At 43.3% G+C, this 24,924-nt stretch overlaps 1 protein-coding gene across 1 annotated transcript in view; it reads left to right on the top strand.

Moving 5' to 3' along the window:
- The first annotated feature begins 1,428 nt into the window (after positions 1-1,428).
- PPP1R27 (protein phosphatase 1 regulatory subunit 27) overlaps positions 1,429-24,924 on the top strand; it is a 36,168-nt gene continuing 12,672 nt past the window's right edge. Inside the window, exons 1-2 of the mRNA XM_088474754.1 lie at positions 1,429-1,799; positions 3,122-3,272. Of these exons, the coding sequence (XP_088330880.1) occupies positions 1,631-1,799; positions 3,122-3,272 (320 nt within the window). The 5' untranslated portion in view covers positions 1,429-1,630. The remainder of the gene's footprint in view (positions 1,800-3,121; positions 3,273-24,924) is intronic.

Below are 24,924 nucleotides of genomic sequence, written 5' to 3'. Positions count from 1 at the left end.
GTGGGCCCCCAGACAGTGGGGCCCACCGGGGGATTCCCCTGTCACCCTATGGGCCAGTCCGACCCTGCCCGCAGGGGGGAGGGGGGCCGCATCGGGCACCCGCAGGGGGGAGGGGTCCGAATTGGACACCCGCAGGGGGGAGGGGGGCCGCATCTGACACCCGCAGGGGGGAGGAGGGAACCGAATTTTCACCCGCGGGGTGCGCCGGCCGGATAGGACACCAAAGGACATAGGGGTCATTGGATGTTAGCGAACGGGGAATAGAGAGGGGGGAGACATGCAGCAGTGAAGATACCTCAGCTGCAGGGGAAAAGTGAAAAAGCAAAAAGAGCAGTTTTTCGGCACTGATACTTTAGTTAGGGAGGCATGATGAATGCCTCCAAAACATTTTTTAAACTTGCAGCGAATTTAAGACATAATTATCACTAGTGATAATTATGTCATGATGAATAAGCCCCTAAGTGCGTAGCGGATGTACTAAAATATGTTAATGCTGCAGGAGGTGTCTAGTATAAAAAGACTCTTACTGCCTGCATCTCAAATCCGAGGGCTGCATCCGAAGATGCAGCATCATATTTACATCACGACCATTGGTCGTAGCATCGGACATCTGAGTGAGCCTAAGGCTCAGAATAGCTGCTCATCTCTGCTGCCGAGTCCAGCAAATCTGTGTCAGAAGACACAGTCACTGTCCGTGCACATTGGAATACCATACATCTCTGAATTAGCCTGGTATTATTGATAATTTCCTGTAAGTTGTTGAAGGACTACATTGGTGCTACTAATGTGAGGCAAAACAAATCTATAATTATTTACCTCAATTATATACTGACTTTTATATACTTTAACCTTTAGTAATGGGTTTATTTGCTCTTTGATTTGCTCTTAGCATGTTGTGTAATACAATCCTTTAATTTCAAGCCACACACATTAGTATTTTAATTCTTTGCTAAGTCTGTCTTGCAATTTAAACCATGCACCATTTGTCAGGAGAGAAAGTGTTCTTTCTTGGCACTAGGGGAGCCATTTTGCGTGAGCATTAAACATTCCTTATGCAGTTTACAGTTCATTATAATTTGTATAATTTAAGACCTGGCTAGACAGATTGACCTAGCTCTATTGACCTCTATTTAATGAGCCAGGTTATAACTTCCTTCTGTGTGAAGACAGATAACTGTCCCATCTTGTATATTGTACTGTGTGTAATAACCATGGTAGCACACACCCCACCCCAAACTTGCAGCCAATTTCTGCTTCTTGCTTGTGACCCTGCGAAGCTCTGAGCAGCAGCTGCTCTCACGATCAGTTGACCTGGTAAGATGAGCCTCCCTTGAACTGCAGTGGGCGTCTGCACTGGTCGTTTGCCTTACAGTGCGATGAGATGAGTCCCTTAAATAGATGGGAAGGCAGAGCTATAAAAAGGGGGTTTTATGTGCTGCTGCTGTGTGTGTGGAATTGGTGTTCAGTATTCGGATCTGTGTTACTGGGTTCTAAACCTTAATTGTGGCTCAGGGACTTACCTAATTTTGTGGGAAGGAGACAAACCCGATTCTGCCCAAGAGGAAATACCTAGCTGACAGCGCTGGCGCTAAGTTCACCTTCCGCGGCCCCAAATCACGGCATCCTCAGGATGAGGTACTACCCTACCCGTCGGTCTGCACGTAGCCTGAGGTCGACGCGGTCAGTTCGTTTTCCAAATGACGTTGTCTTCTTGGATCATATCCGACAGGGTGACCTGGACCAAGTTGGGAGATTTATCCGGGCACGAAAGGTGACGTTGGATTCAATCTACTTAACAGGTGAGGGTATCAATTGTCATAATTGGGAGGAAAACAGTCTAGTTTGAGTTATTCAGCAGGTAATATAATGGTGCATGACCATATATAAATATAGAAGTGTTCTGCACCACAGCTCCCTGCCTTCTGAGACGTCTCCAGTCTTGGCCATAATTGCCACAGCTTCTCCCCCAATGACATCAATCTGTTTATGACAGTTGTTTATTAGCTTTTGTTGACTTACACTGCAACCAGAATATGTTTACGCTACAGAGATATGATTTTATTAACCAGTCTTTCTAACAGCAGTTCCATCAGTTGTGGTAAAAACCCCAGATGTAGTTTCTATAGATGCATTTGTCCTTTGATGTGCAACAAATGTAGTCTCAGGAGCATAATAAGGCAAAGCTCTGGATTTGTGTTAATGAATTCACACCATATTTTGGGCATCCAAAACTCCTGGCTTACAAGAACAAAAGCTGGTTAGATTTGTGTTGTATATCTCCACAAGGATGGCACTCAAAAACACTACTTTATACACTTTATGACTGTAGAGTTCTACCTGTTACATGCTTCTGAGGTCTGAAGGTTTTCCTTGGTCCAAACTGACAGCTAAATATTTTTAGATATTTTCATATTTTCTTATAGACTGCCCTGAATGAATCAGAATTAGAATTCAAATGCCAATCACCTGGTATTTGTTACATCTATGCATGGTTATCATCTAGGATGCCTTTGTCTGACCATGGGCAGGATGCATGACACATCGCACTCGGGATGCGAAGCATTCTGCCGGTCATCGCATGCATGCCGGTATTTGTAACGCCGGAATGCATGATGGTCACTGTAAAGGACCACTCTGTCGGTAAGAGCAGCCCTTTGCGGTGGAGGGGATTGCAGGTCTACGACCCAGAAGCCCCTCCAGCGTCCTTCGGCACAGCGTTTGGATCCCTCTCTGAGCTCACCCCCGATAGAAGCCCATAGGCTTCTATGGGTAATGCCATCAGGAAGATGGTATTACACACCGCAACCTAGCGGGGATTGGTGCATATGACAAATGTGGTCAAACAGGCATTTTCGGGGTTTGACCGCATTTTTCTCATTGTTGCATCCCGCCCCATGTGAGAAATAAATGCATAGATTTTCCTTTTCCTATACCGATGCTTGTGCTGTAGTAAAAATAATCTGTATGTTTTCTGTGTTGAGAAATGGTGGATTATGTTGGTCTGCTGGAATTTACAGTAGAGTGATATAACAATAGTTAATCATCTACATGACTACAATGATTACGTCTTGTTCACAAAAGCAGTATGAGCTGACCTGTGACCCCTGCTTTCACCTTTCAGGTATGGGTGCTCTGCATGAAGCAGTCCTCTCTGGGAATCTAGAGTGTGTGAAGCTGCTGGTGAAATATGGAGCAGACATAGAGCAGAGGGATGAGAATGGCTGGACTCCCTTGCATATGGCATGTAGTGATGCACACCCACACATTGCCAGGTGAGGTCAATGAAGAAATAACTTCTTTTGACGTCTACTGTGCCGGGAATGTAGATATGGAAGCACTGCAGATGTGTGATTTTTAATAATAAAAAATAATTATAATAATAACAACAACTTATAAGCGCCACAAGGTGTCCGCAGTACAATACAGTGAGGAGGGAAGTAGAGTTACACAGTAGAGCAGAACATCTAAAAATATTAAGGGTGTGATGTATAATGCATATTGCATGAGATACATCCCGCCACATCCCGGAAAAGTAAAAAAGCAAAAAAAAACAGTTTTTCGGCACTGATACTTTAGCTAGGGAGGCATGATGAATGCCTCCAAAACATTTTTTAAACTTGCAGCAAATTTAAAACATATTTATCACTAGTGATAATTATGTCATGATGAATAAGCCCCTAAGTGCATAGTGGATGTACTAAAATATGCTAATGCCACAGGAGGTGTCTAGTATAAAAAGACTCTTACTGCCGGCATCTCAAATCCGAGGGCTGCGTCCGAAGATGCAGAATCAGATTTACATCATGACCATTGGTCGCAGCATCGGACATCTGAGTATACAATACATAGCGTTTATTATCGCCCTATGTATGAATAAATGCAAATAAAAACACAAAGGACAGCTGTATTTTGTGATGTGAGGACTTCCTCGTTTATGACCCGGGGGTCCTACTGCGCATACGCGGCCGCCGCCCCGGGCCATGCGCAACCTGAGGGGGTGGGGTCAGATAGGGATCCTTCTGATCCCTCCTAGGGTAGTTCTACGATAAGAAGCCCATAGGCTTTTATAGTAAACGCCATCTACAGATGACAATGCCTACCGGCCACAAGCTCCGGAACGTTTAGCTTTCCAGAGCTTGGTGCATACCAGCACAGTGCAGCCCAATAGAAATCTATGGGGACTGCAGTGCCGACGGGCCACAGCGGATGTCACCAATATCCACTGCAGACCACGATAATACATATGGCGTTTGTGGCAATCATCACAAAAGGGCAGTTTTTTGGTGGTTTGACTGCATTTTGGGGTTAATACATTCCGCCCTCAGTGAACTAATGAACTGCACAGTGGGAAGGGGCACAAGTGGGGGCTTACAATTATGAAGCAAGTATATGTCCAAAAGCATTGGTTTAACATACAGGGGAAAAGACGCTGAGGACGGAGACTTACAGACCAGACAGAAGATGCCTGACATGAGTGAGGAGGTGGGGAAGATAGTGAGGTCATAGACTGTAACTTACCTGTCTCAACCGTTTCAGAGTTACATTCACAATGATGGTTTTACTGCTGGTGTTGTCTACAGTCACGTTTATTTTCATTGGCGATTCTTTAACAGTTTTTTCTGCTGTGATTTTCTGCAAGTGAAAAGCAACCAGTAAGGGTTATCTGGTCATTTTGATGTGAAGAGGAAAAATAAAACAGCTACAAATAGCTGATTATCAGCAGTAAATACATTCTCTGTGCCAGGTAATTGTCAGAGACTGATTTTGACAGAATTGCATTTTCCAGTAACAGGTTTATTATTTGTTCAGCACATCTGAGGTCTGTGGCATGTGTAAGCAGGCTGAAAAAGCCAAAGCGCTAGTGTAAAATCCGCCATTAGCATTTAATGGATTTTTAGCTGCAATTTTTTTACGGAATTACTGCAGACGAATTGCCATAGTCACAGTATCCTCAGAGCTTAGAGCCTGATTCTGATGTGGACAGTATTGCACAGCTGCAGGGAAGTGGCTGTACAATACCGTACAACTAAAATGCAAATGCAGCAGGAGGCGTCAGTAGGAATTAGACACCTTCCACATGCATCTGCAATCGAGTGCTGCGTCCAAAGACACTGTATCAGATCTAGAGTTGCCATGGTTGCAGCCCTCAGCCAGTCTGCATGAGCCTAAGCTTACTCAGCCATCGCAACTGGATAGCCAGGTCAAGGAAGTCTGCGTCCTATGCTGTGTGCGCACAGAGGCGCAGCTGCGATTGATTTTGCATGGTATAAGAAATTCTGGCGAAAGTCATGGGCATTCCTGGGTGGTGACTGGCAGGTGACTAGAAGTGCACGCAAAAACAGTCCTTCTCATGGGTGTGTTATAGGGGTGTTATAAGCCTATCCGTGAAAGCAGTTGCGTTCCCAGATGTAGCCATAGGAGGCCAGAGTCAGACGGAGAAACTGCACCTTCCATATAGCTGGTGTAAGTATGAATGGTGCAAATGATGGTGCCCCGATGGTGGCGTCATAAACAGCATCGGTGCACAGACGCTGAAAGTGGGCTCTAAGTCATTGCACGTTCAGACGCAGGCTAGTATACCAGTACTGATACTGGCCCAATGACTCAGGCCCAATGTAAAAATACATTTTCACCTACTTTTGTGGGACTGCGAATGGTGAAAAGAATAAAATGTCAATTTAAAGTCCTTACCCATTTATAGCTGTGGATGACTGTAAGAGGCCCCTTGATGTCCCGGGGATCTATGTCTAGGATGGTGTTGCACTGGAGGCAGGGATCTGCAGTATCATTGTCAATGATGATGTGTGAAGACATGAGTAACTAAGTGATAAGAAGTGAAGGAACAGGTGTGACTAGAAGAAGGTGCGTAGAAAATGTATTAAGAGATGGTTGAGCCAACTTCGCAATGTTTATAGGCCAGTGAGTGGAATGGGAAAGTATTTGCAGAAGGCGATGCAGGGCAAAAATAAAGGGGGGGGGAGGGGTTAATAGAGAATAATGAATATTATGAATGCAATGAAGAAGAAAAATAACTGAATGTAAGAAAATAAGGGTCTATAGATGAGTAGAAATAGTAGAGAATGCATAGGGAGGAAAGAGGGGCATCCAAGGGGGTGAGAGAAGAGGGGATGACGGGGTAGGTGCCATTAAAGGCATGACTTTAAAATTAGAAGTATAAGACAAACAAATTGCAGCAAAATCACAAAATAATAGTTTGATATTGGGTAAATGCAGGTGTTGGGATAATTACAGGAAAGCTGACATGGTTTGTAGGGGATAACCATGGTAAAATTATACTTATTAAATACTAATGGTTGTATTGACAAATATGCTACACATGTAATAGACATATATACTAAATGTTATATATTAGTAGAAATTAAACTGGTTAACGGTTGAAGGAAGAGGTATGAAGATTTGGCATAGTAATAATATAGTAAATACAGAGATGTAGAATATAAATATGTAATGCCAAGTAATAAATTACAAAATGAGCGGGTCCCTTTCTCTGAGAACCGGACCCACCCGAACTTCACGGTCTGGGACGGGATCTGAGTCCCGTTCGGGTTTTCTCGCCTAACTCGGATCCCAAAACTAGGCAAATGTCATCATCCCGCTGTCGGATTCTCACAGGTTTTGGATTGTATATAAGTCCCTCCCCACAGTGATCTTTTGCTTGCTGAGTCCCGGGCTGTCAGGGATGTGCTTCGTCCAAGGGGGGCCGTGTTGTCCAATACAGGGATGTGCTTCGTCCAAGGGGGGCTGTGTTGTCCAATACAGGGGTGTGCAGTGCTGGGCTGTGTTGTCCAATACAGGGGTGTGCAGTGCTGGGCTGTGTCATCCAATACAGGGGTGTGCTGTGCTGGGCTGTGTTATCAAATACAGGGGTGTGCTGGGCTGTGTTATCAAATACAGGGGTGTGCTGTGCTGGGCTGTGTTGTCCAATCCAGGCATGGTGTGCTGTGCTCTGTCCAGGGGCTGTGTAATTTATCATTGCTTTGCTAATCCAGTGGTGTGCTGTGCCGTCCATCAAGGGGTGTGCTGTCCATCTAGTGTGCTGTCCATCCACAGGCTGTGAAAAAAAAAAAAAAAAAGTAACTAAAAGTTTTAAAAAATAAAACAAATAAGTAAAAAAAAATTAAAAATATATATATTTTTTGTGCTGTACCGTACACTGTGACACTGTATACCGTACCCCCCCTAGTGTATCCAAAACACTGTGACGCTGCTTCCCATAATGTGAGTGACTCTGTAGGTTCATAATACTGCAGTGTATAATTCGTAAAGTATTGTGCGTGACGCTGTCGGTCAGTAATATTGTGACACTGTAAGTGCAAATGCAGTGTAATATTCAACACGTATTGTGACACTGTAAGTGGTAGCGCAGTGTATTCATAAAAAATATTGTGACACTGTAAGTGGAAACGCAGTGTAATAGTCAACATGTATTGTGACGATGTAAGTGGAAACGCAGTGTAATATTCATAAACGTATTGTGACACACAAAATTAGCAATAAAAAATTAAACTTGCGTAATATATAAAACATTATGGGGCCTATTCATCAACACTTAAATAACGGTTTTAAGGACATTTTTTCTTAATTACCATTATTTTTTAGTATTCATGAAGACACTTAACACAGGAGATATCGTTGATATCTCCTGGTTAAGTCCGTCTGCGTTAATTTCCATATAGGATGTAGAAATTAGGCTATTCATCAAATTCCGAAAATTATGTCTTTTTGGTATTCGATGGTGTTACTGTACGCCACTCTCAGGTGGCATACAGTGTGATATACTTACCTGCCTTCAGCTGGGCAGGTCCCCCATCGGCTCCCTCCGTCGCTCCCTGGTCCCTTCTCAGGCTCTGGCTGCTGCGCTGTGTGTTCTCCCCGCCGCAATGCTGCTGCTACCGGGTAGCGTCTCCCCTCTGTTCCCCGGTGACACTTGTAAGTGCTTACAAGTGCCACCGGGGAACGGAGGGGAGACTCTTCCCGGCAGTGGCAGCAGCATTGCGGCGGTGAGAACATAGTGAAATTTAAAAAGAAAAAAAATATACAGCCCCATCTGCCTAGCTGTCCTGTATCTTGTTGCCGCTGCAGACCGGGAGGTCGGGGTCCGCGGCTGCAGCGTTTGACAGCTGGCCAGGTAGGTGGGGTGGGGGAGAGGGGGGTGGGATACAGGGAAATAAGAAATTTTTATCTGTTTTCCGAAAAGCTGTAATCGCAAAAATTACAGCTTTTTGGAATAGATATTTATGGAGAGGAGGAATGATTAATTCCTCCACTAATTAGGTAGAACTCCATGCGAGTTCTAAACCTAATTACCTCCAAGGATATTTAAGTATTAATGAATACGCCCCCATGCCATCACAAACGCCTCAGCTGAGATTCACATAAACATATTTTCAAAAGGTGAAATTAGAGGGATACGGTTTAAAAAACAGAATAAAGCAGCTAAACCTGTATTCTCTGATATAGTGTCCCTACCCATGGCCCCTCTACCTGAATTCCAGCTAGTCAGAGGGACAACTCCATGCAGCTATATTCCAGAGTGCAGCTGCTCCTCCTGTAGCCCAGATCAGAAGATGTATAGGGGGTGTGGTGATATGGACTAAAATGGAGCTCACATCCACTGAAGTGGACAATGAATCCCCAATCTAACAGGGAGCATAGCTATAATTTATACACAACACAGGGTGGGGTGACAATATAGGCTTGGGTGCTAAATCTGGGGTGATGGTATAGGCTGTGGTAACGATATAAACTTGGGTTATAGGCTGGGGTGATTATATAAACTAGGGTGACAATATAAAATGGGGTAACAGGCTGGGTGACGATACAGGCTTGGGTGCTGGTATAATCTGGGGTGATGGTATAGGATGGGGTAATGATATAAACTGGGGTTATAGGCTGGGGTGACGATATAAATTGGAGTGACAATATAAAATGGGGTTACAGGCAGGTGACTATACAGGCTTGGATTATATAATCTGGGGTGATGGTATAAATTGTGGTAACGATATAAACTGGGGTTATAGGCTGGCGTGACGGCTGAGCATAAGACCAGAAAAGCCAAGTCTTGGGTGTGGAATTATTTTAACCCAAATCCTGACAACAGATGTGAAGGCATCTGTACCATTTGTGAAGCCAAAGTTAGCAGAGGTAGGGACGTTAACGATCTAGGCACCTCCTCCCTGTTATGTCATTTGCAGCGAGTTCATGCAATTTATTTAACAAATTTGTAAATTAAAAACAAACAGTCTAGTATCAGCTACCAGCAGTTAAGGCCAGCACATGCAATCTCCACCAGCAACACTCTCATGATTAACCTCCTCTGTAATGATTGAAGGTAGTCTTTCCAAAATATTGTTTTGTGGGGGCCCAAACAAACCAAGAACTTCAGCCACAAAAGTGTCAGTCCTTGTCGCTAAAGTGCTTGGTTTGTTAAACTGTGTGTGTCCTTTTTAATATTCCACATAAGAGTGGGTGGGAGGGCCCAAGGACAATTCCATCTTGCACCTCTTTTCTTTACATTTTGCACAATTTGGGGCATTGCCGACAGACATTTTGATAGATTGTTAAACTGCCATCCTGTCTGCTACTGCTGTTTGGTAATGTTTCATAGATATCCTATATTTTTGTAAACTGCCGTACATTTGTGACGCTGCTCCTATATTGGTGAAAAACAGTAATGAAAACAATATTGTGAGCTATGAGGTGGTTAATAATGACTGGAAATGCCTGAAAATTATTGTTATTAATGTTAATAACATCTGTAGGAACAAAAACAGGCCCAAATGATGTGATTTTAGCTGGTTTTATAATTTTTTGATAAAAATACAGATCCAAATCCAAAACCAAAACACGCAAGGACAGTTTTGCAAAACCAAATCCAGATCCAAAACCTCGAATGAGATACAGATCCAAAACCAAAACACGGGGGTCGGCACACATCCCTATAATAAATACAATGCACTGTAGGCATAAGACAAAAAAAAGGATAAGGTAAAATAAACAAATTGTTTGTAGTTTTACCTATTTATATAGTTCATGTATATTTTGGACTCTGGGTCTCATTCAGACCCACTTGCGAGCGCAGGACGCTCGCAAGCGGGTCGATGGTACCCAAATGCGCATGCGCACGACGGACGGAGCTCCGTCGTGCGCATGCGCGAGACCCGGATAGCGGCAGCCGAGCTGTCGCTCCGGGTCTCGCACCAAAGGGGACGTGCTGTCAATCGTGATTGACGGCATGCCCCCTTTGGTGGGCGTGCTGGGGGCGTGGCTGCCAGACAGAGGCGTTCCCATGGGAACGCCTTCCATCTGGGGCCGGCCCCACTGACATCACTAGTGATGTCAGTGGGAGTGATTTTGGCTCTGATAGAGCCAAAATCACTCCAGGGCTTGCGGCAGCGAGACCCTACCGCAGGGTCTCGTCCCAAGCCCGATGGTCGCGATGGTCTTGACCATCGCGACCATCATCATGGACGCTCGCATAAGCTGTGGGTGGTAACCCACAGCTATGCGAGCGTCCAAATGGCCGCTCCAAATTTAAATAGGACGGCCCTGATTCAGAGCGAGCGCTCTGGTCAGAGCGTCTGGCTCTGAATCAGGGCCTCTGTTTGTACCACATATACTAGTACCTCCCACTATATCTATGTCCATTAGTTTATTAACCACACATTAAAGTCCCAAGTCCTATATGTGACCCTTCATTAATTTAAACTTTTGAATTTACTCCTAAAATGCTGCTATGTTTAGCTTCATTTGTATATAAGCAAGTGAGGGGACATTAGGACTGTCTTTTTTACCTGTGTCACTTTTACAGGTTTGTATTATATTGGTGAATCTGTGCATAGAACTGAGGCTCTCTGTATAATGTGTGATGCAGGGTGATAAAAGAATTGCACTGATAACAGAGGATGAGGCTTGGTTTTCACCACTGTCACTAAAAATTTCCTATTTGTAAGCAGAAAAATACTTTGTGGGCCCGGGTACATATGTACCCACTCACCCCATTAATACACAAACTCCACCCCTCAAATCTTGTTTAAATAATTTCATCTCAGAAAACAAAACCATGTTTTTCCATGTGAACAGTTCCAGTCTGTACTTAGCAAGGAACACCCCAATCCTTCAATAATTTCCTATTAGAAAATACAAACTGTTACTGCAGACAATGGCATTTCCATGGCATTTGCACCATGGGAGGCATAGGTATGCTAGTCTACATTGTAGTAATCCAATAATGGAACCAGGGGCTGGCTGGCAACTTTTAGCCAGGGGGACAAATGCAAACAAGTGGCCCTAGCTTTCCATGGACACTCGGCAATAGAAAAATGGGCATGAATCGGGTATTTGTAATTACAAGTGATACAGAGTTGCACGCATTTCAAGCACATCTCCACTTATAGCTGCAAAGGTGTAACTGGGATGTAACAGGCAGTCTCATGTAGATGAAGCTCAGTGACAGTGCTGACAGAACTGCAGCCACAGAGTTGGATGTAAGTGTAAATATATGTCTGTTACTATGCGCATCTTTTGAGTAGGCTGGTGCACAATGTAGATGATTCGTAGCAAACCAAACATATGGATAAATGTCATCGTACCACAGGATGTAGACAGCTCTGCGTAGGGGAGAATATTCATGTTTTTCCCATACATGGAAAGCGGGAACATACAGTCAGGTCCATAAATATTGGGACATTGACAGAATTGTCAGATTTTGGCCTCTATTCACCACCACAATGGTTTTGAAATGAAACAAACAAGATTTGCTTTAACTGCAGACTTTCAGATTTAATTTGAGGGTAATTACATCCAAATCGGGTGAACGTTGTGGGAATTACAACAGTTTCAATATGTGCCTCCCACTTTTTAAGGGGCCAAAAGTAATGGGACTATCAACTCAAAAGCTATTTCATGGACAGGTGTGGGCTATTCTCTCGTTATTTCATTATCAATTAAGCAGGTAAAAGGTCTGGAGTTGATTCTAGGTGTGACATTTGCATTTGGAATCAGTTGCTGTCGACTCTCAATATGAGATCCAAAGAGCTGTCACTATCAGTGAAGCAAGCCATCATTAGGTTGAAAAATCAAAACAAACCCATCAGAGAGATAGCAAAAACATAAGATGTGGCCAAATCAACTGTTTGGAACATTCTTAAAATGAAAGAACGCACCGGAGAGCTCAGCAATACCAAAAGACCCGGAAGACCATGGAAAACAACTGTGGTGGATGACAAAATAATTATTTTTCTGGTGAAGAAAAACCCCTTCACGACAGTTGGCCAAATCAAGAACACTCTCCAGGAGGTAGATGTATATGTGTCAAAGTCAATAATGAAGAGAAGAGTTCACAAGAGTGAATATAGAGGGTTCACCACAAGATGCAAACCATTGGTGAGCCACAAAAACAGGAAGACCAGATTAGAGTTTGCCAAACAACATCTAAAAAAGCCATTACAGTTCTGGAACAACATCCTATGGACAGATGAGACAAAGATCAACTTGTACCAGAGTGATGGGAAGAGAAGAGAAGGAAAGGAACTGCTCATGATCCAAAACATACTACCTCATCAGTAAAGCATGGTGGTGGTAGTGTAATGGCGTGGGCATGTATGGCTGCCAATGGAACTGGTTCCCTTGTATTTATTGATGATGTGACTGCTGACAAAAGCAGCAGAATGAATTCTGAAGTGTTTCGGGCAGTATTATATGCTCATATTCAGTCAAATGCTTCAGAACTCATTGGACGGTGCTTCACAGTGCAGATGGACAATGACCCGAAGCATACTGCAAAAGCAACCAAGGAGTTTTTTAAGGCTAAAAAGTGGAATGTTATGCAATGGCCAAGTCAATCCCCTGACCTGAATCCGATTGAGCATGCATTTCACTTGATGAAGACAAAACTTAAGGGAAAATGCCCCAAGAACAAGCAGGAACTGAAGACATTTGCAGTGGAGGCCTGGCAGAGCATCACCAGGGATGAAACCCAGCGTCTGGTGATGTCTATGCGTTCCACACTTCAGGCTGTGAATGTTAGAATTAGGATTGTTTAGTTTGTCCCATTACTTTTGGCCCCTTAAAAAGTGGGAGGCACATATAGAAACCGTTGTAATTCCTACACTGTTCACCTGATTTGGATGTAATTACCCTCAAATTAAATCTGAAAGTCTGCAGTTAAATCACATCTTGTTTGTTTCATTTCAAAGCCATTGTGGTGGTGAATAGAGGCCAAAATCTGAAAATTCTGTCAATGTCCCAATATTTATGGACCTGACTGTATGTGCCCAAGTCCACTTATCCCAGAAAGAGAAACTGGACGTCTCTTACTAACAATACTACCTAAAATCTAAATGCAAATGTTAGTGCTGGCACTGGTCACATACTAAGACACATCATAAAAAATAAATAAGACTATTACTGACTTGGCACTAAAGCATATATTTATTTAACCCTCAAAACAAACAATCTACCACAAATACACCAACAATTTCAGAAAAGTAGTGACCAATTTATATTGGTAAAATAAATAAAAAAAATTATTCCCAATGTTTTTTTTTACATTTACTAGTAGACCCCCAAATCTGACCTTCCCTTTCTTCATTAGAAAATGAGTTCCCCTATAAATGACGTGCCCCTCCTCTGTTGTTTAATATCAGACCTAAGATCTGACAGCCCTCTTCCTTCCTCAAATATAATCATAGCCCTAAACCTGACAACTCCCCTCCCTCAATTGCAAACATAACCCAGACCTGACAATCTCCCCCTCTTTTCTCAATTAATATCCATCTGAAATGTGATTCCCCCCTCTTCCCTCAATTAAAATCATGTCCCAAAACTGCACCCCCCCTGACCTGGCAACCCACTCCCCTTCTTCCTGAACTAAATCATATTCCAGAATTGCATAATCTCACCACCCACCCTCAGACCTGACGAAATACGTTTAGTATCCCGACAGCTGGGAATCCAACAGTCAGAATGACACGAGGTGAATCTTGAAGCTTCCTATTGTTTTTTTGCGATTTTGGCGACTAGGCTCCATCTATTCTTTCTAACCAGATATTTTATTCTAACATTAGAAGCCCTTAATAAATGTGGAGATATACTACTAGAATGGTCATCTGGCTCATGATTTCACTGCCTTGACACTTTGGAGCCCATTCAGACCCGTTTGCTAGGCTGCGCTCGTTCGCTCCCTGTGTATGCAAATCCAGCGTACGCCCAGCAAGGCAGGCGATCGCACAGCAAGGCATAAGCACGCCCACTATGTCTTGGCGTGCGATCACTTTGTGTATGCAGACGCCTACTTGCACATGTCATCTCCAGGAAGTGTATGTAACCATCGGTACATCGGGTACCATCGGATGCGAACGAAGCGCTTGTGGTTGACTATACACTACCGCAAGCACTGCGATCACGGCAGGCAGAAATACAACCAAGTGACGTGTACAATGATGCACCTTTGCTAATTATGCACACCCATTAAACTCAGTTTTTGCGCCCAAACACGCCTGCGTTCACATCATCACTCCCCTGTTCACAAGCACCTTCCCCTGTTACCACCCACAAACGGCACTATCTGTCACTCAAAATAGCGTCCAGTTTGTGTACTATGATTCCCGATTGCAGGGAGTGACGCACGCATGCGCATATTGACTATCGCCCAAAACGTGCGTCCGCGGCTTAGCGAGCGGGTCTGAATCAGGCCCTTTGTCCATAATAGATATAATAAGTATACCATTAAGTGAACTTTTTTGAATATCATGGCTTGGAATTTTTTCGGCTTGAGAATCATTTAGCAATGATATTTACTATTACTTGGCGTTATGTCTGTCTTTTTAGACAGTGTTTATCTGGATCTTTATGTTTTTGACTAAGCACCCTTTGTGAATTAAAGCTGTTTATGGGTCGAATCTCCTCTTGTTACTTTGTATAGATGTGTATATATTTCTTATGTATTAGCTATGCCCTCCATGGTGCTAGCCACTCTCCGTGTGCAGATAACACCCCCACAGCACTGGTCATGCAACCAACATCACTAGTGCCTTACACTTAGTTGCTGCTTGAACAGATCCTTGAATTTAGGGCCATGTTTGGAAAAGAGATATGTAATGTGCACCTTCTGGAAGGCTGAGTAGCAAATAAACACTCTAGAGTCTAGCCCCTCCAACTTGCTCCAACACTGGTTCAATAGCATTAAAATGTAATGTAACAAATAGGCATGTTTCCAGTCAAGAATACCCAACACTACATTACTGGTAGCCCTGGTACATCAATATTATATCCACTGCAGGAGTACCCCACACATTATAGCAATCAACATTACCCGTCTCTCACATAACAGCAACACAGGTTGGGTATGGAAAGCTTAGGATCCCAGCAGTCAGAATCACGATGCCGGCATTGGATACCGAAACCTGTCGGTAAGTATCCTAACCCTTCCTCCTCACACCCTAAACCTAACCCTCCCCCCTAGTGCCTAACCCTAACCCCACTAGCGCTGGCATACTGAGCGCTGGCATTCTGGCAGCCGGGATTTCAACTACCTCCCGTCCACACACATAACAGCAATACTCCTACATCCACCCACTCACATTCCACCAATATCCCTTACATACACACATTATAGCAATACTCCTACACCCACCTACTCATATTCCATCAATACCCCTACATACACACATTACAGCAATACTCCTACATCCACCCACTGACATTCCATCAATACCCCTACATACACACATTACAGCAATACTCCTACATCCACCCACTGACATTTCATCAATACCCCTACATACACACATTACAGCAATACTCCTAGACCAACCCACTCACATTCCATCAATACCCCTACATACACACATTACAGCAATATTCCTACACCCGCCCACTCACATTCCATCAATGCCCCTACATACACACATAACAGCAATACTCCTACACCCACCCACTCACATTCAAATACCCCTACATACACACATTACAGCAATACTCCTACACCAACCCACTCACATTCCATCAATACCCCTACATACACACATTACAGCAATACTCCTACACTCACCCACTCACATTCCATCAATACCCCTACATACACACATTACAGCAATACTCCTATACCCACCACTCACATTCCATCAATACCCCTACATACACACATTACAGCAATACTCCTACACCCACCCACTCACATTCCATCAATACCCCTACATACACACATTACAGCAGTACCTCTCCACACACACACATTACAATAATACCATAGCCCCCCACTCACACATATTACAGCTATATGTGTATAGTGTTTAAGTGTATATATTTAAGAACACATGGGGGTAAAATATACATATATATATATATATATAACAGAAAAATAAACATATGAGGGCGCAAATCACAGCAATATTTCAAACATTAATAGAATGGAAAGAATGTCAGACGTACGGAAAAATTTGTGATCCACACCAATGGAAATGTCCAATATAGTCTCTATTAAGAAATGTTCAAATGACAATCCACTTTTCTTCTTTATTGACTGGACCAACTTCACATGACTCCAATTGAACTTTTCTAAAAAAGACCCACTCACCAAGAAAAACACCCAAGACAAATTGGCTCAATGGCCCACTGTTAGATCTTTGAAAACATTGATTTTATTCAAAAAATTTTAATAGACATATATATAAAAGAAAATTTATTATATAAAATGCTTAGACAGTTTCTTCAATAATCAATATAGAAGACAATATGGAATCTGCTATTACCCCTGAGAGGCCAGATTTTTGAAATGGGCAGGTTTCTCCATGCTGATAATAGTTCACAACCCAACGCGTTTCATCTGTTAGGACTTCATCAGGGGCATATATATATCAAATACACACACTCCAGCAGAAATTTGTAAAGTATTATCCTTAAGGTTGTCCTTGAAATGGACCAAATTAGGACATAAATCCAGAGTGAATATAGTACAATGCTGTCCTTTAGGATGGACTAGTTGATTTGAAGAAACTCCACAGACTGTGATGTGCTCTGATCCCTGGATCAAGCTATAATGAAAGGTTTGCTCTATCCCCCTTTATATCCTCAAATGAGACTGATGTCACTTCCTGTCAATCATTCTGGGGAAAGTTACTACCAATCAATGAAACCTCCCTTTTAAGCTTCTTAAAAGTGTCCTCACTAACTTTTACTGCTTCCTAATAGCAGATTCCATATTGTCTTCTATATTGATTATTGAAGAAACTGTGTAAGCATTTTATATAATAAATGTTCTTTTATATATATGTCTATTAGACAATTTTTGAATAAAATCAATGCTTTCAAAGATCTAACAGTGGGCCATTGGGCCAATTTGTCTTGGGTGTTTTTCTTGGTGAGTGGGTCTTTTTTAGAAAAGTTCAATTGGAGACACGTGAAGTTGGTCCAGTACAATAAAGAAGAAAAGTGGACTGTCATTTGAAATTTTTTTAATAGAGACTATATTGGACATTTCCATTGGTGTGGATCACAAATTTTTCCATACGTCTGACATTCTTTCCATTCTATTAATTGTTTGAAATATTGTTGTGATTTGTGCCCTCATATGTTTATTTTTCTGTTGTCTAGAATTGGTTCCCACTAACAGGGGCTCTCTTTGAGGTGCGGCACATATCTTAGCGCAAAATAAGGGTATTTTTTGTGTGTGTGTGTGTATATATATATATATATATATATATATATATTACATACACAAAAATTGTACCTTGGAACACTGTTACCCACCATCAGGTCTTTTATTCAAATCGGTCTCTGGTGGAACTTTTGTCAGGCTACTCTTAGGTAAAATTGTGCCTAGACTGGCAGCCGGATCTCATGCCCCAGGGGCACCCCTTCTATGCAGGCGAAGCAGCAGTAGCGCAGATCCGTCCCTCTTCTTTCTTCTCCACTATGTGTGCAGCCTGTAATAGAGGAAGTCCCAGCAGGACTGCATGGCTTTTGTTGACATTTCTCCTTCTCTGCACCACTGCAGGTGTACCCCCAAAATCGGAGGCAGCCGCGGAGCTATGGAGGAAGTAACTGGGAGGAGAAGGAAAGGCATGCGGGGAGGGAGAGGAATGGCTAGATGTAGCCCGTTAAGCTCATAATCAAGGAGGGAGGGGCAGCAGCTGAATAGAGGAGTCATCGGAGCTAGCCAGGAGGGTTTCTGTGGACTGTGGAGGCAGAGCCGCACTGGCTGATACATGTTGAGGCTGTCAGAATAACTCTGCTCCGCCTCTGCACTGCTCCTCCTTATTGGTGAAAGAATCTGTTTCCCCTCTCGGCAGCCAGAGCCACACCGGCCGCACCTCCCTCTGTAGAATCCTGCTGCAGACAGAGAAGCATGATCGTGGTGCAAAGCTGTCCAGACTGTATGTGTGTGAAGTCCGTCAGATACAGGCGGTCTCCTTTCTGGCCGGCTGGCCCCAAATATTTAAAAATTTACCGGCCTGGGGGGCAGATGTCACTCTGCCCCCCAGCCCAGCCCGCCCCTGAACGGAACTACCTCTCCTGAATGACTGTCCATCTATTAAGTAGGCGGGTTTACCAGACATTCGGGTAGATGTATTATAGCGGCACTTAACATGCCACTATATCGCTTCCTGCTTCACCTCTTTACCGAGGCAAAGCAGGAAGCACTACCGATGAGTTGTATAAACATCTCATCGGCCGGAGCGGGGGAGTGATAACTCCCCCCTCCGGCGCTCCCCACTAGAGACCGCAGCGCATCAACCTAGCGCTAATGCGCTGTGTTTCAGTCCCGGCTGGCTCCACTGAGCATGCGCGGGATCTCGCAAGTATTGCTCTGGGGATAGGGCAGCGGCAGGCTGTAGCTGTTGATAGCGACAGCTACAGCGGGCCGAACGGTCAAGCGATCTGACCGTTCATACATGGCCCAGGCTATCGGCGCTGCTATCCTGTAGATAGCAGCGCCAATAATGACAGGGGCCCCCTGTCATTTACCGCCAAAACCCCGATCATACATCAAGTAGAAGTAGTATCAGTGCACATAACGTGCGCTGATACCGCTTCTGAGCTTCTTACATCTCCCCCATTCACTCATTTGCAAAATGAGCTCCACATGTGTAGTCTGTGACGCTTTTGTGTGGCGTGACTGTTAGCCAAAACAAACAAGGAGCCCAGGTTCTTCTACCAGCATACCACAATGGAAAAATGGGCGTGACAATCCATGTAGGTGTGGTTTGTATAATTTAGGCGTGGTTTATATACCTATTAGGCTAAGAAGCATTTTTATTCAAAAGTCCTAAGGATTATTGTTTATTTTACTTATTTTACACAGAATCAAAAGGCCTGTATTTTACCATAGTCCTACCTTTATAACTCGCCTGTTTGAAGACTTTCTGGATGTTACTGTTATAGGGCTCTGTTTACTACAATCCGCATATTGAATGCAGATTGTAGTGTGATATTATCTACTGAATTTGCTTTGTGAATTCAGCCAATATCACAGGGATTTACTACAAATCCCTTGCAGGGACAGAGCTTGCGATAAAGCTCTGTCCCTGCAAATCCCCTCCGCACACTAGTCACGGTATTTTCTCAAAAAATACCGTGACAAAGTGCCCGCGCATGCGCCGACCGACCGTCGCTGCTACCACTCCTCGCCCTAAGCTCCGCCTCCTGGCTCTAAGCCCCGCCCCCCACGATCGTGGATCCCCCCGCGACCCCCCCTCCCTTAATTACACTTACCTGCATGTTCCGGGCCTCAGGTGATGTTCTCCATTCCTCCGATCAGGGGACCCGATCACCTGATGACTGAGCCGCAGTGCACTATGGGAGACCAGCTGACCGGAGGGGAGACATCACCGGAGGCCCGATCACCGGTCCATGGAGTCAGATAAGTAAAAATTGTTTTTGACAATTTTTTTTCTTTTTTAACAGTAATCAGCTTGCGGTCTGTTTAGACCACACAGCTGATCACTGAGACCGGCTACAGGCTCTGCTCTCCCCGTTAGAGCAGAGTAGCAGGCCGGTAACTGGGGGAAACCCAGGTGGCGTTATTATCACAGGACTTTCCCCAATATTTTTTTACAATTTATTTTTAGTAACTTTGGTCGGATCACATTTCCCATTACAATTATGGGAAATGCGATCTGCTTACTAAAAATAAGTGATACTTAGGGGTTGGAGTAGAATTTTATGAATTCTACTCCAATTGCCCTGTAATAACTATAGGTGATACTAAAATAATGTGAAAACACCCTTTTTCACTTTATTTTAGTAAAAATAATGTTAATAAATAGAGCCCTATGTGAGTGATTGTTTATATTCCACAATCTCTTTCTTGGAAATGTGGGATTTATATAAAGATTTTTCAGTAAACTAGATACTAAAGGTTATCGCACAGCTGTCCCAGCAACAAGATCTTCATACATGCTGGCAAAGAATAAAAGCCAGTAAGCTGCGTATATAATCATATAATCACATATTGACTGTGAATAATGATACATCTCGACCTATCATGGTTCAGCTAATGTCCAATTGTCTATACCCTATTTACTCAGTATAGGAAAACACCCTTTCACCCTTTTTAACTTTATTTTAGTAAAAATAATGTTAATAAATAGAGCCCAAAGTGTTGATGCTCAGCTTCATTACTTGATGCATAGCACTGTATCAATTCAGTCTGTTTATTACTTGCTTATAGTTTATATACAAGTAATAATGAATAACTATTGTATCGAATTAATATAGATAACTTAACAGAGAGAAGAAATATAAATTAGGGCAAAAAGCAGACCCAGACTTTGGCGGCTTTATAATGTATAACCCACTCCCACTGTAATTTGGGTTGGAAATAAAAATCAGACCCAGATCTCTTTAGATATGTTTGTTCACTTTGGTGTGCTTAGCCAACTTTACTTTTATGTTTGCACGTACCTGATTAGTTATAATGTGGTTTATTATATCATATTATAGCAACAGCTTATATAGAAATGTTTTATTACAGTATTGACCAAAGGGTTTGATTTGTAATAAGGGCAGAATGCAATTCTGGAGAAGATAGTGTTTTTGCAAAATGAGTTGTTTCCACTGCAAACTATGGGCCAAATGTAATAGGGTGAGAGCTTAGAAGATGTGAGAGATTAGCAGTAACCTCTCACACTATTACATTGGTCGAGTTGTATCTTCAAGATGGGAAAACATCTGGATGAGAGTTTATATCGTGAGAGTTTTTTGAGTCTGAAAAACATGTGAGTTTGCCTGTTCTCAAACTCTATTACATTGGCCGAGTTTAACAAGTGTGAGAATTTACAGCTAAACTCTCACATTTTCTAAGCTCTCACCCTATTACATTTGGCCCTATATATTAAGGTACAATCAGCAATAACACTTGTTGGTGGAGCCTATTTTTCAAGCATTGAGGTGGTACTCTCTGTTCTGTTACCACCGTCATCATATATTGTTACTGGGACAGAAGCTTTTACATAAATCCTTATTCTTGGAAGTATAAGCATCTAAAGCAGAACTACTTTTTATTGATTTGTAAAAAAAAAAAAAGAAAGTTACGTGTTAATTACGGTATATGGACGCCACTGCAGCAAATTAGCAACACTTCTTCTACTTGAACCGCTGTTTTCCAATATCCTTTACCTGGCTCAAGTGAAGATTCGCTCATGCAAGACATTTGAAAACAATTGTTCAAGTGGAAGAAGTGGCGTTAATGTGGTACAGTGGCATAAGTATAATTAACAAGTTCCAGAAGAAAAAAAAATGCATTCATTTAAACAACTTTCATTAAGTAAACTAAAAAAAACGAAAACTTGAAAAACTGTAAAGAATAAAATAATTTATTAAAATACTGAATAAACATTTCCTTGGATTATATCTTCATCCTCTAATTATAACGGTCACTATGCTTATCTGCTTATCTCTCTTCCTGTTTCTCTTTGTGGTCCTGGGTTTAGGGGTTTCTGAAAGAGGCTCCAACTGTAACTAATATTGGTTGGTGACTCCTATTAAGAAAGAGGCTTCCATTCAGTTATTGAATTGATGGTGGCACTGTGGGTCACGTACTGACAGCTGCTATATTATAATTCATGCTAGCACTATAAGACAAAAACTACCTGACATGGAATTACATTTTCAGTGGTATTCAATTTGGAGTGAAAATCGGCGTCATTTTCGCCGATTTCAATTATCCCCGTATTCAATTTCAAAGACTTTTCGCAGGTTCGAAAAGCCTTTGAAAAAAAAACGGGATTACTTTTCACCACTGAATAGGTGGCGAAAAAAAGTGCAGATTTGGAGTTTAGGGGTGCAGGCTTAAAAAAAATAGCCTGCACCCCTGGGAATTACATTTTAAAAATAACTGTGTAAAAAAAAGTTTTTTAAAAAAAATAGGGACACTCCAAAAAATTTATTTAAAAATTGGGGTGAAAAAAAAAAGGAAAAACATGATTAACAATAGGGAAATAGGTTCAGGGCTATTCTGTAAGTATGCGGCAGGTGTTTTCTAGAATAGGCTATTAGCGGCAGGTGCATTTTTGCAGAATTTTTAAAAAATTACTTTAGGGACATAAAAATATGCTAGTACCCATTTTCATGTACCCCAAATTTGATGGGACCACTTAAAAAAACAAAAAGAAATAACCTAAGTGCTCTTCTGCATCACTTATTCAATGTCGGAAAAAACCACCTGCAGCCGCTATTTAAAACCCCGACTTTCTTTTGCAGGCTAAAACGGGGGTACCCATAGTGATCCCCCATGTTTTGACAGCTTGAGGGGGGTCCTACAATTTATTCCAGGTAAATCTCGTTTTTTTTCGCTGATCCTATTTCGCCGGCTCCCGTTTGCGTAGCTTTTTATTTGAATACGGGGTTAAAGTGGGCGCGCACCCGATACTTTATCCCAGGAAAAGCTCCGATGTGGAGTTAAAAGTCATGGACTTTTCGCTCCCATATTGAATACCCCTCTTTGTTTACACTGGTGGATCTATCACCACTGCAGGGGTTGTAGTGGTGGAACTGATAACACTTTGAAGAATGCGTAAGTACGGCAATGGTGGACAACTTTCTTGACGAACTTTCTGCTCTACTCTTCGGAGACGGGAGACGGCACATGTTCAGTGAAGCCCTTGGCAAGGCTTCATTGTTTATGCATAGGAGCTCAGAGGATAGCACGGCATCGCCAGCCCTACCCCAACTTTTGCTATGGTGCCTGTAATGCTGTGTTTCACCCATGCAGCCTTTTACTGTGAGTACCTAGGAAATCACTAGTTGTAGCTAATATTAGGTTGACAGCTGATTTAACTTCTTATACATAAAACTAAGTAGGTCACACAATGTAATCCACATGTGAGTATCAAGAATGCACAAATCAGGACTTCAGGCACTTCTCATACCTGCCAAAATTCCAGCTGCCCCCTCTGGGAGGAGGCAGCGAGGTCAACATAACGGTGCGGCGTAAGGATGGTGTGGTGGGAACATAATCCTTTATTGGGGCAGAGCGGGAGGAGTGACCGTGCGATTGTATCATCATGGCCTCGCCTCCACTACACAATGCCGTTATTGTGAAGCAGGGGGTGGCACCATGATGACGCGATTCAGCGCAAATTGTGTCAACAGACCCCCTTGGGGGCAGATTGTATGCGGGCGGGTGGGGGCCGGTCAAGAAACTTGCCGACTTTTCCAGGCGGCCGGGAGTGCCACTTGATTTTCAGGAGCCTCCTGCCCATTCCGGGAGAGTAGGCAAGTATGGTACTTTGCCAATGCAGGAAATTAGCTGACAATTTTCCACTCTGACAGATCAGGTCTTTACTCATCATATATATATATGCTTTCTGTAAAGGTCGGCACTCCCTTGCTGATAACGAACAACTGCGTCAGGTGCCTTCCTACTAGCAGGGTTAACATACCGACACTTGTTGGTCAGTATGCTAACCCTCCCTCTCTCCCTACCCTAACCCTCCCTCCCAGGTGCCTGAACCTAACCTCTCCCCCGCCTAGTGCCTAAACCTACCCTCCCCGCACCCTAAACCTAACCCTCCCCCCTTATTGCCTAACCCTAACCCTCCCCCTAGTGCCTAACCTTCCCCCTGACCCCGTTACTTACCTTCGGCATACCGGCGGTCAGGAAGCTGGCGCCGGGATTCTGACTGGCGTCGGTATTCTGGCGCAGGTAATGTCAGCATCGGCATCCTGACCGTCGTGATGCCGACCGCATACCGCTACTATATAAATGACTGTTAATAAACAAAAATAACTGAGTGGGGGGCATTCCGTACCTTAGTGGTTAGTGGGTGACTTTTGTTTGCTTGTGAGTTGTTCACAGCCTGTAAAGCAATTTTTCAAGTTACCCCAGCAAAAGCACCAATTTATATTTCAAGCAATGAGGGATGGGGTGGAAACCTATAATGCTGATATGTTGATCTCTGGCAGAACACTGTCATATGCTGCAGGGGATTTTCAACCAAACAAATAACCCGGGTCGACGTTTGCTGTAAGAGAGTCTAAAAAAAATAACCTGGGCCGAGTTACCCGGGAATCCGACCCTGGTAATGGAGCGGTGTAAACTGCACAACCCGAGTTATACGACCAGGGTCACGCAAAAAGCAGCTGATTGGAGCCAGTGCCATAGCTAGTGCTCCCGGTGCAGGACACACCCCTCTGTATGACTCCACGTTGCGGGGGCGTGGCCTGCACCCAGCGCCGGGAGCGGGTGATTATGCTCCAGATTGTTGTAAGGGCAGCGTTGTGACCACCTGGAGTGTTATGGCCTAAAAACGCTCCAGGTGGCACTGCTGCAGAGATTCTGGCAGCAGGGTGCCATTGCAGGCACCCTGCTAGCCAGTTGCAGGAGCTGTGGATGAGCGGCGGTGCCGTCCACAGAGCACTATGCTGTGAGCGTTCGCACAACTCACACACCCCTAGTTACGG

This window comes from Taudactylus pleione, unplaced genomic scaffold (genome assembly GCF_031769625.1).
Source record: "Taudactylus pleione unplaced genomic scaffold, aTauple2 ptg000016l, whole genome shotgun sequence".
Classification (NCBI taxonomy): Eukaryota; Metazoa; Chordata; class Amphibia; order Anura; family Myobatrachidae; genus Taudactylus; species Taudactylus pleione.
The sequence above is the reverse complement of the archived record's forward strand: the minus strand, read 5'-3'. Positions and strand labels throughout refer to the sequence as shown.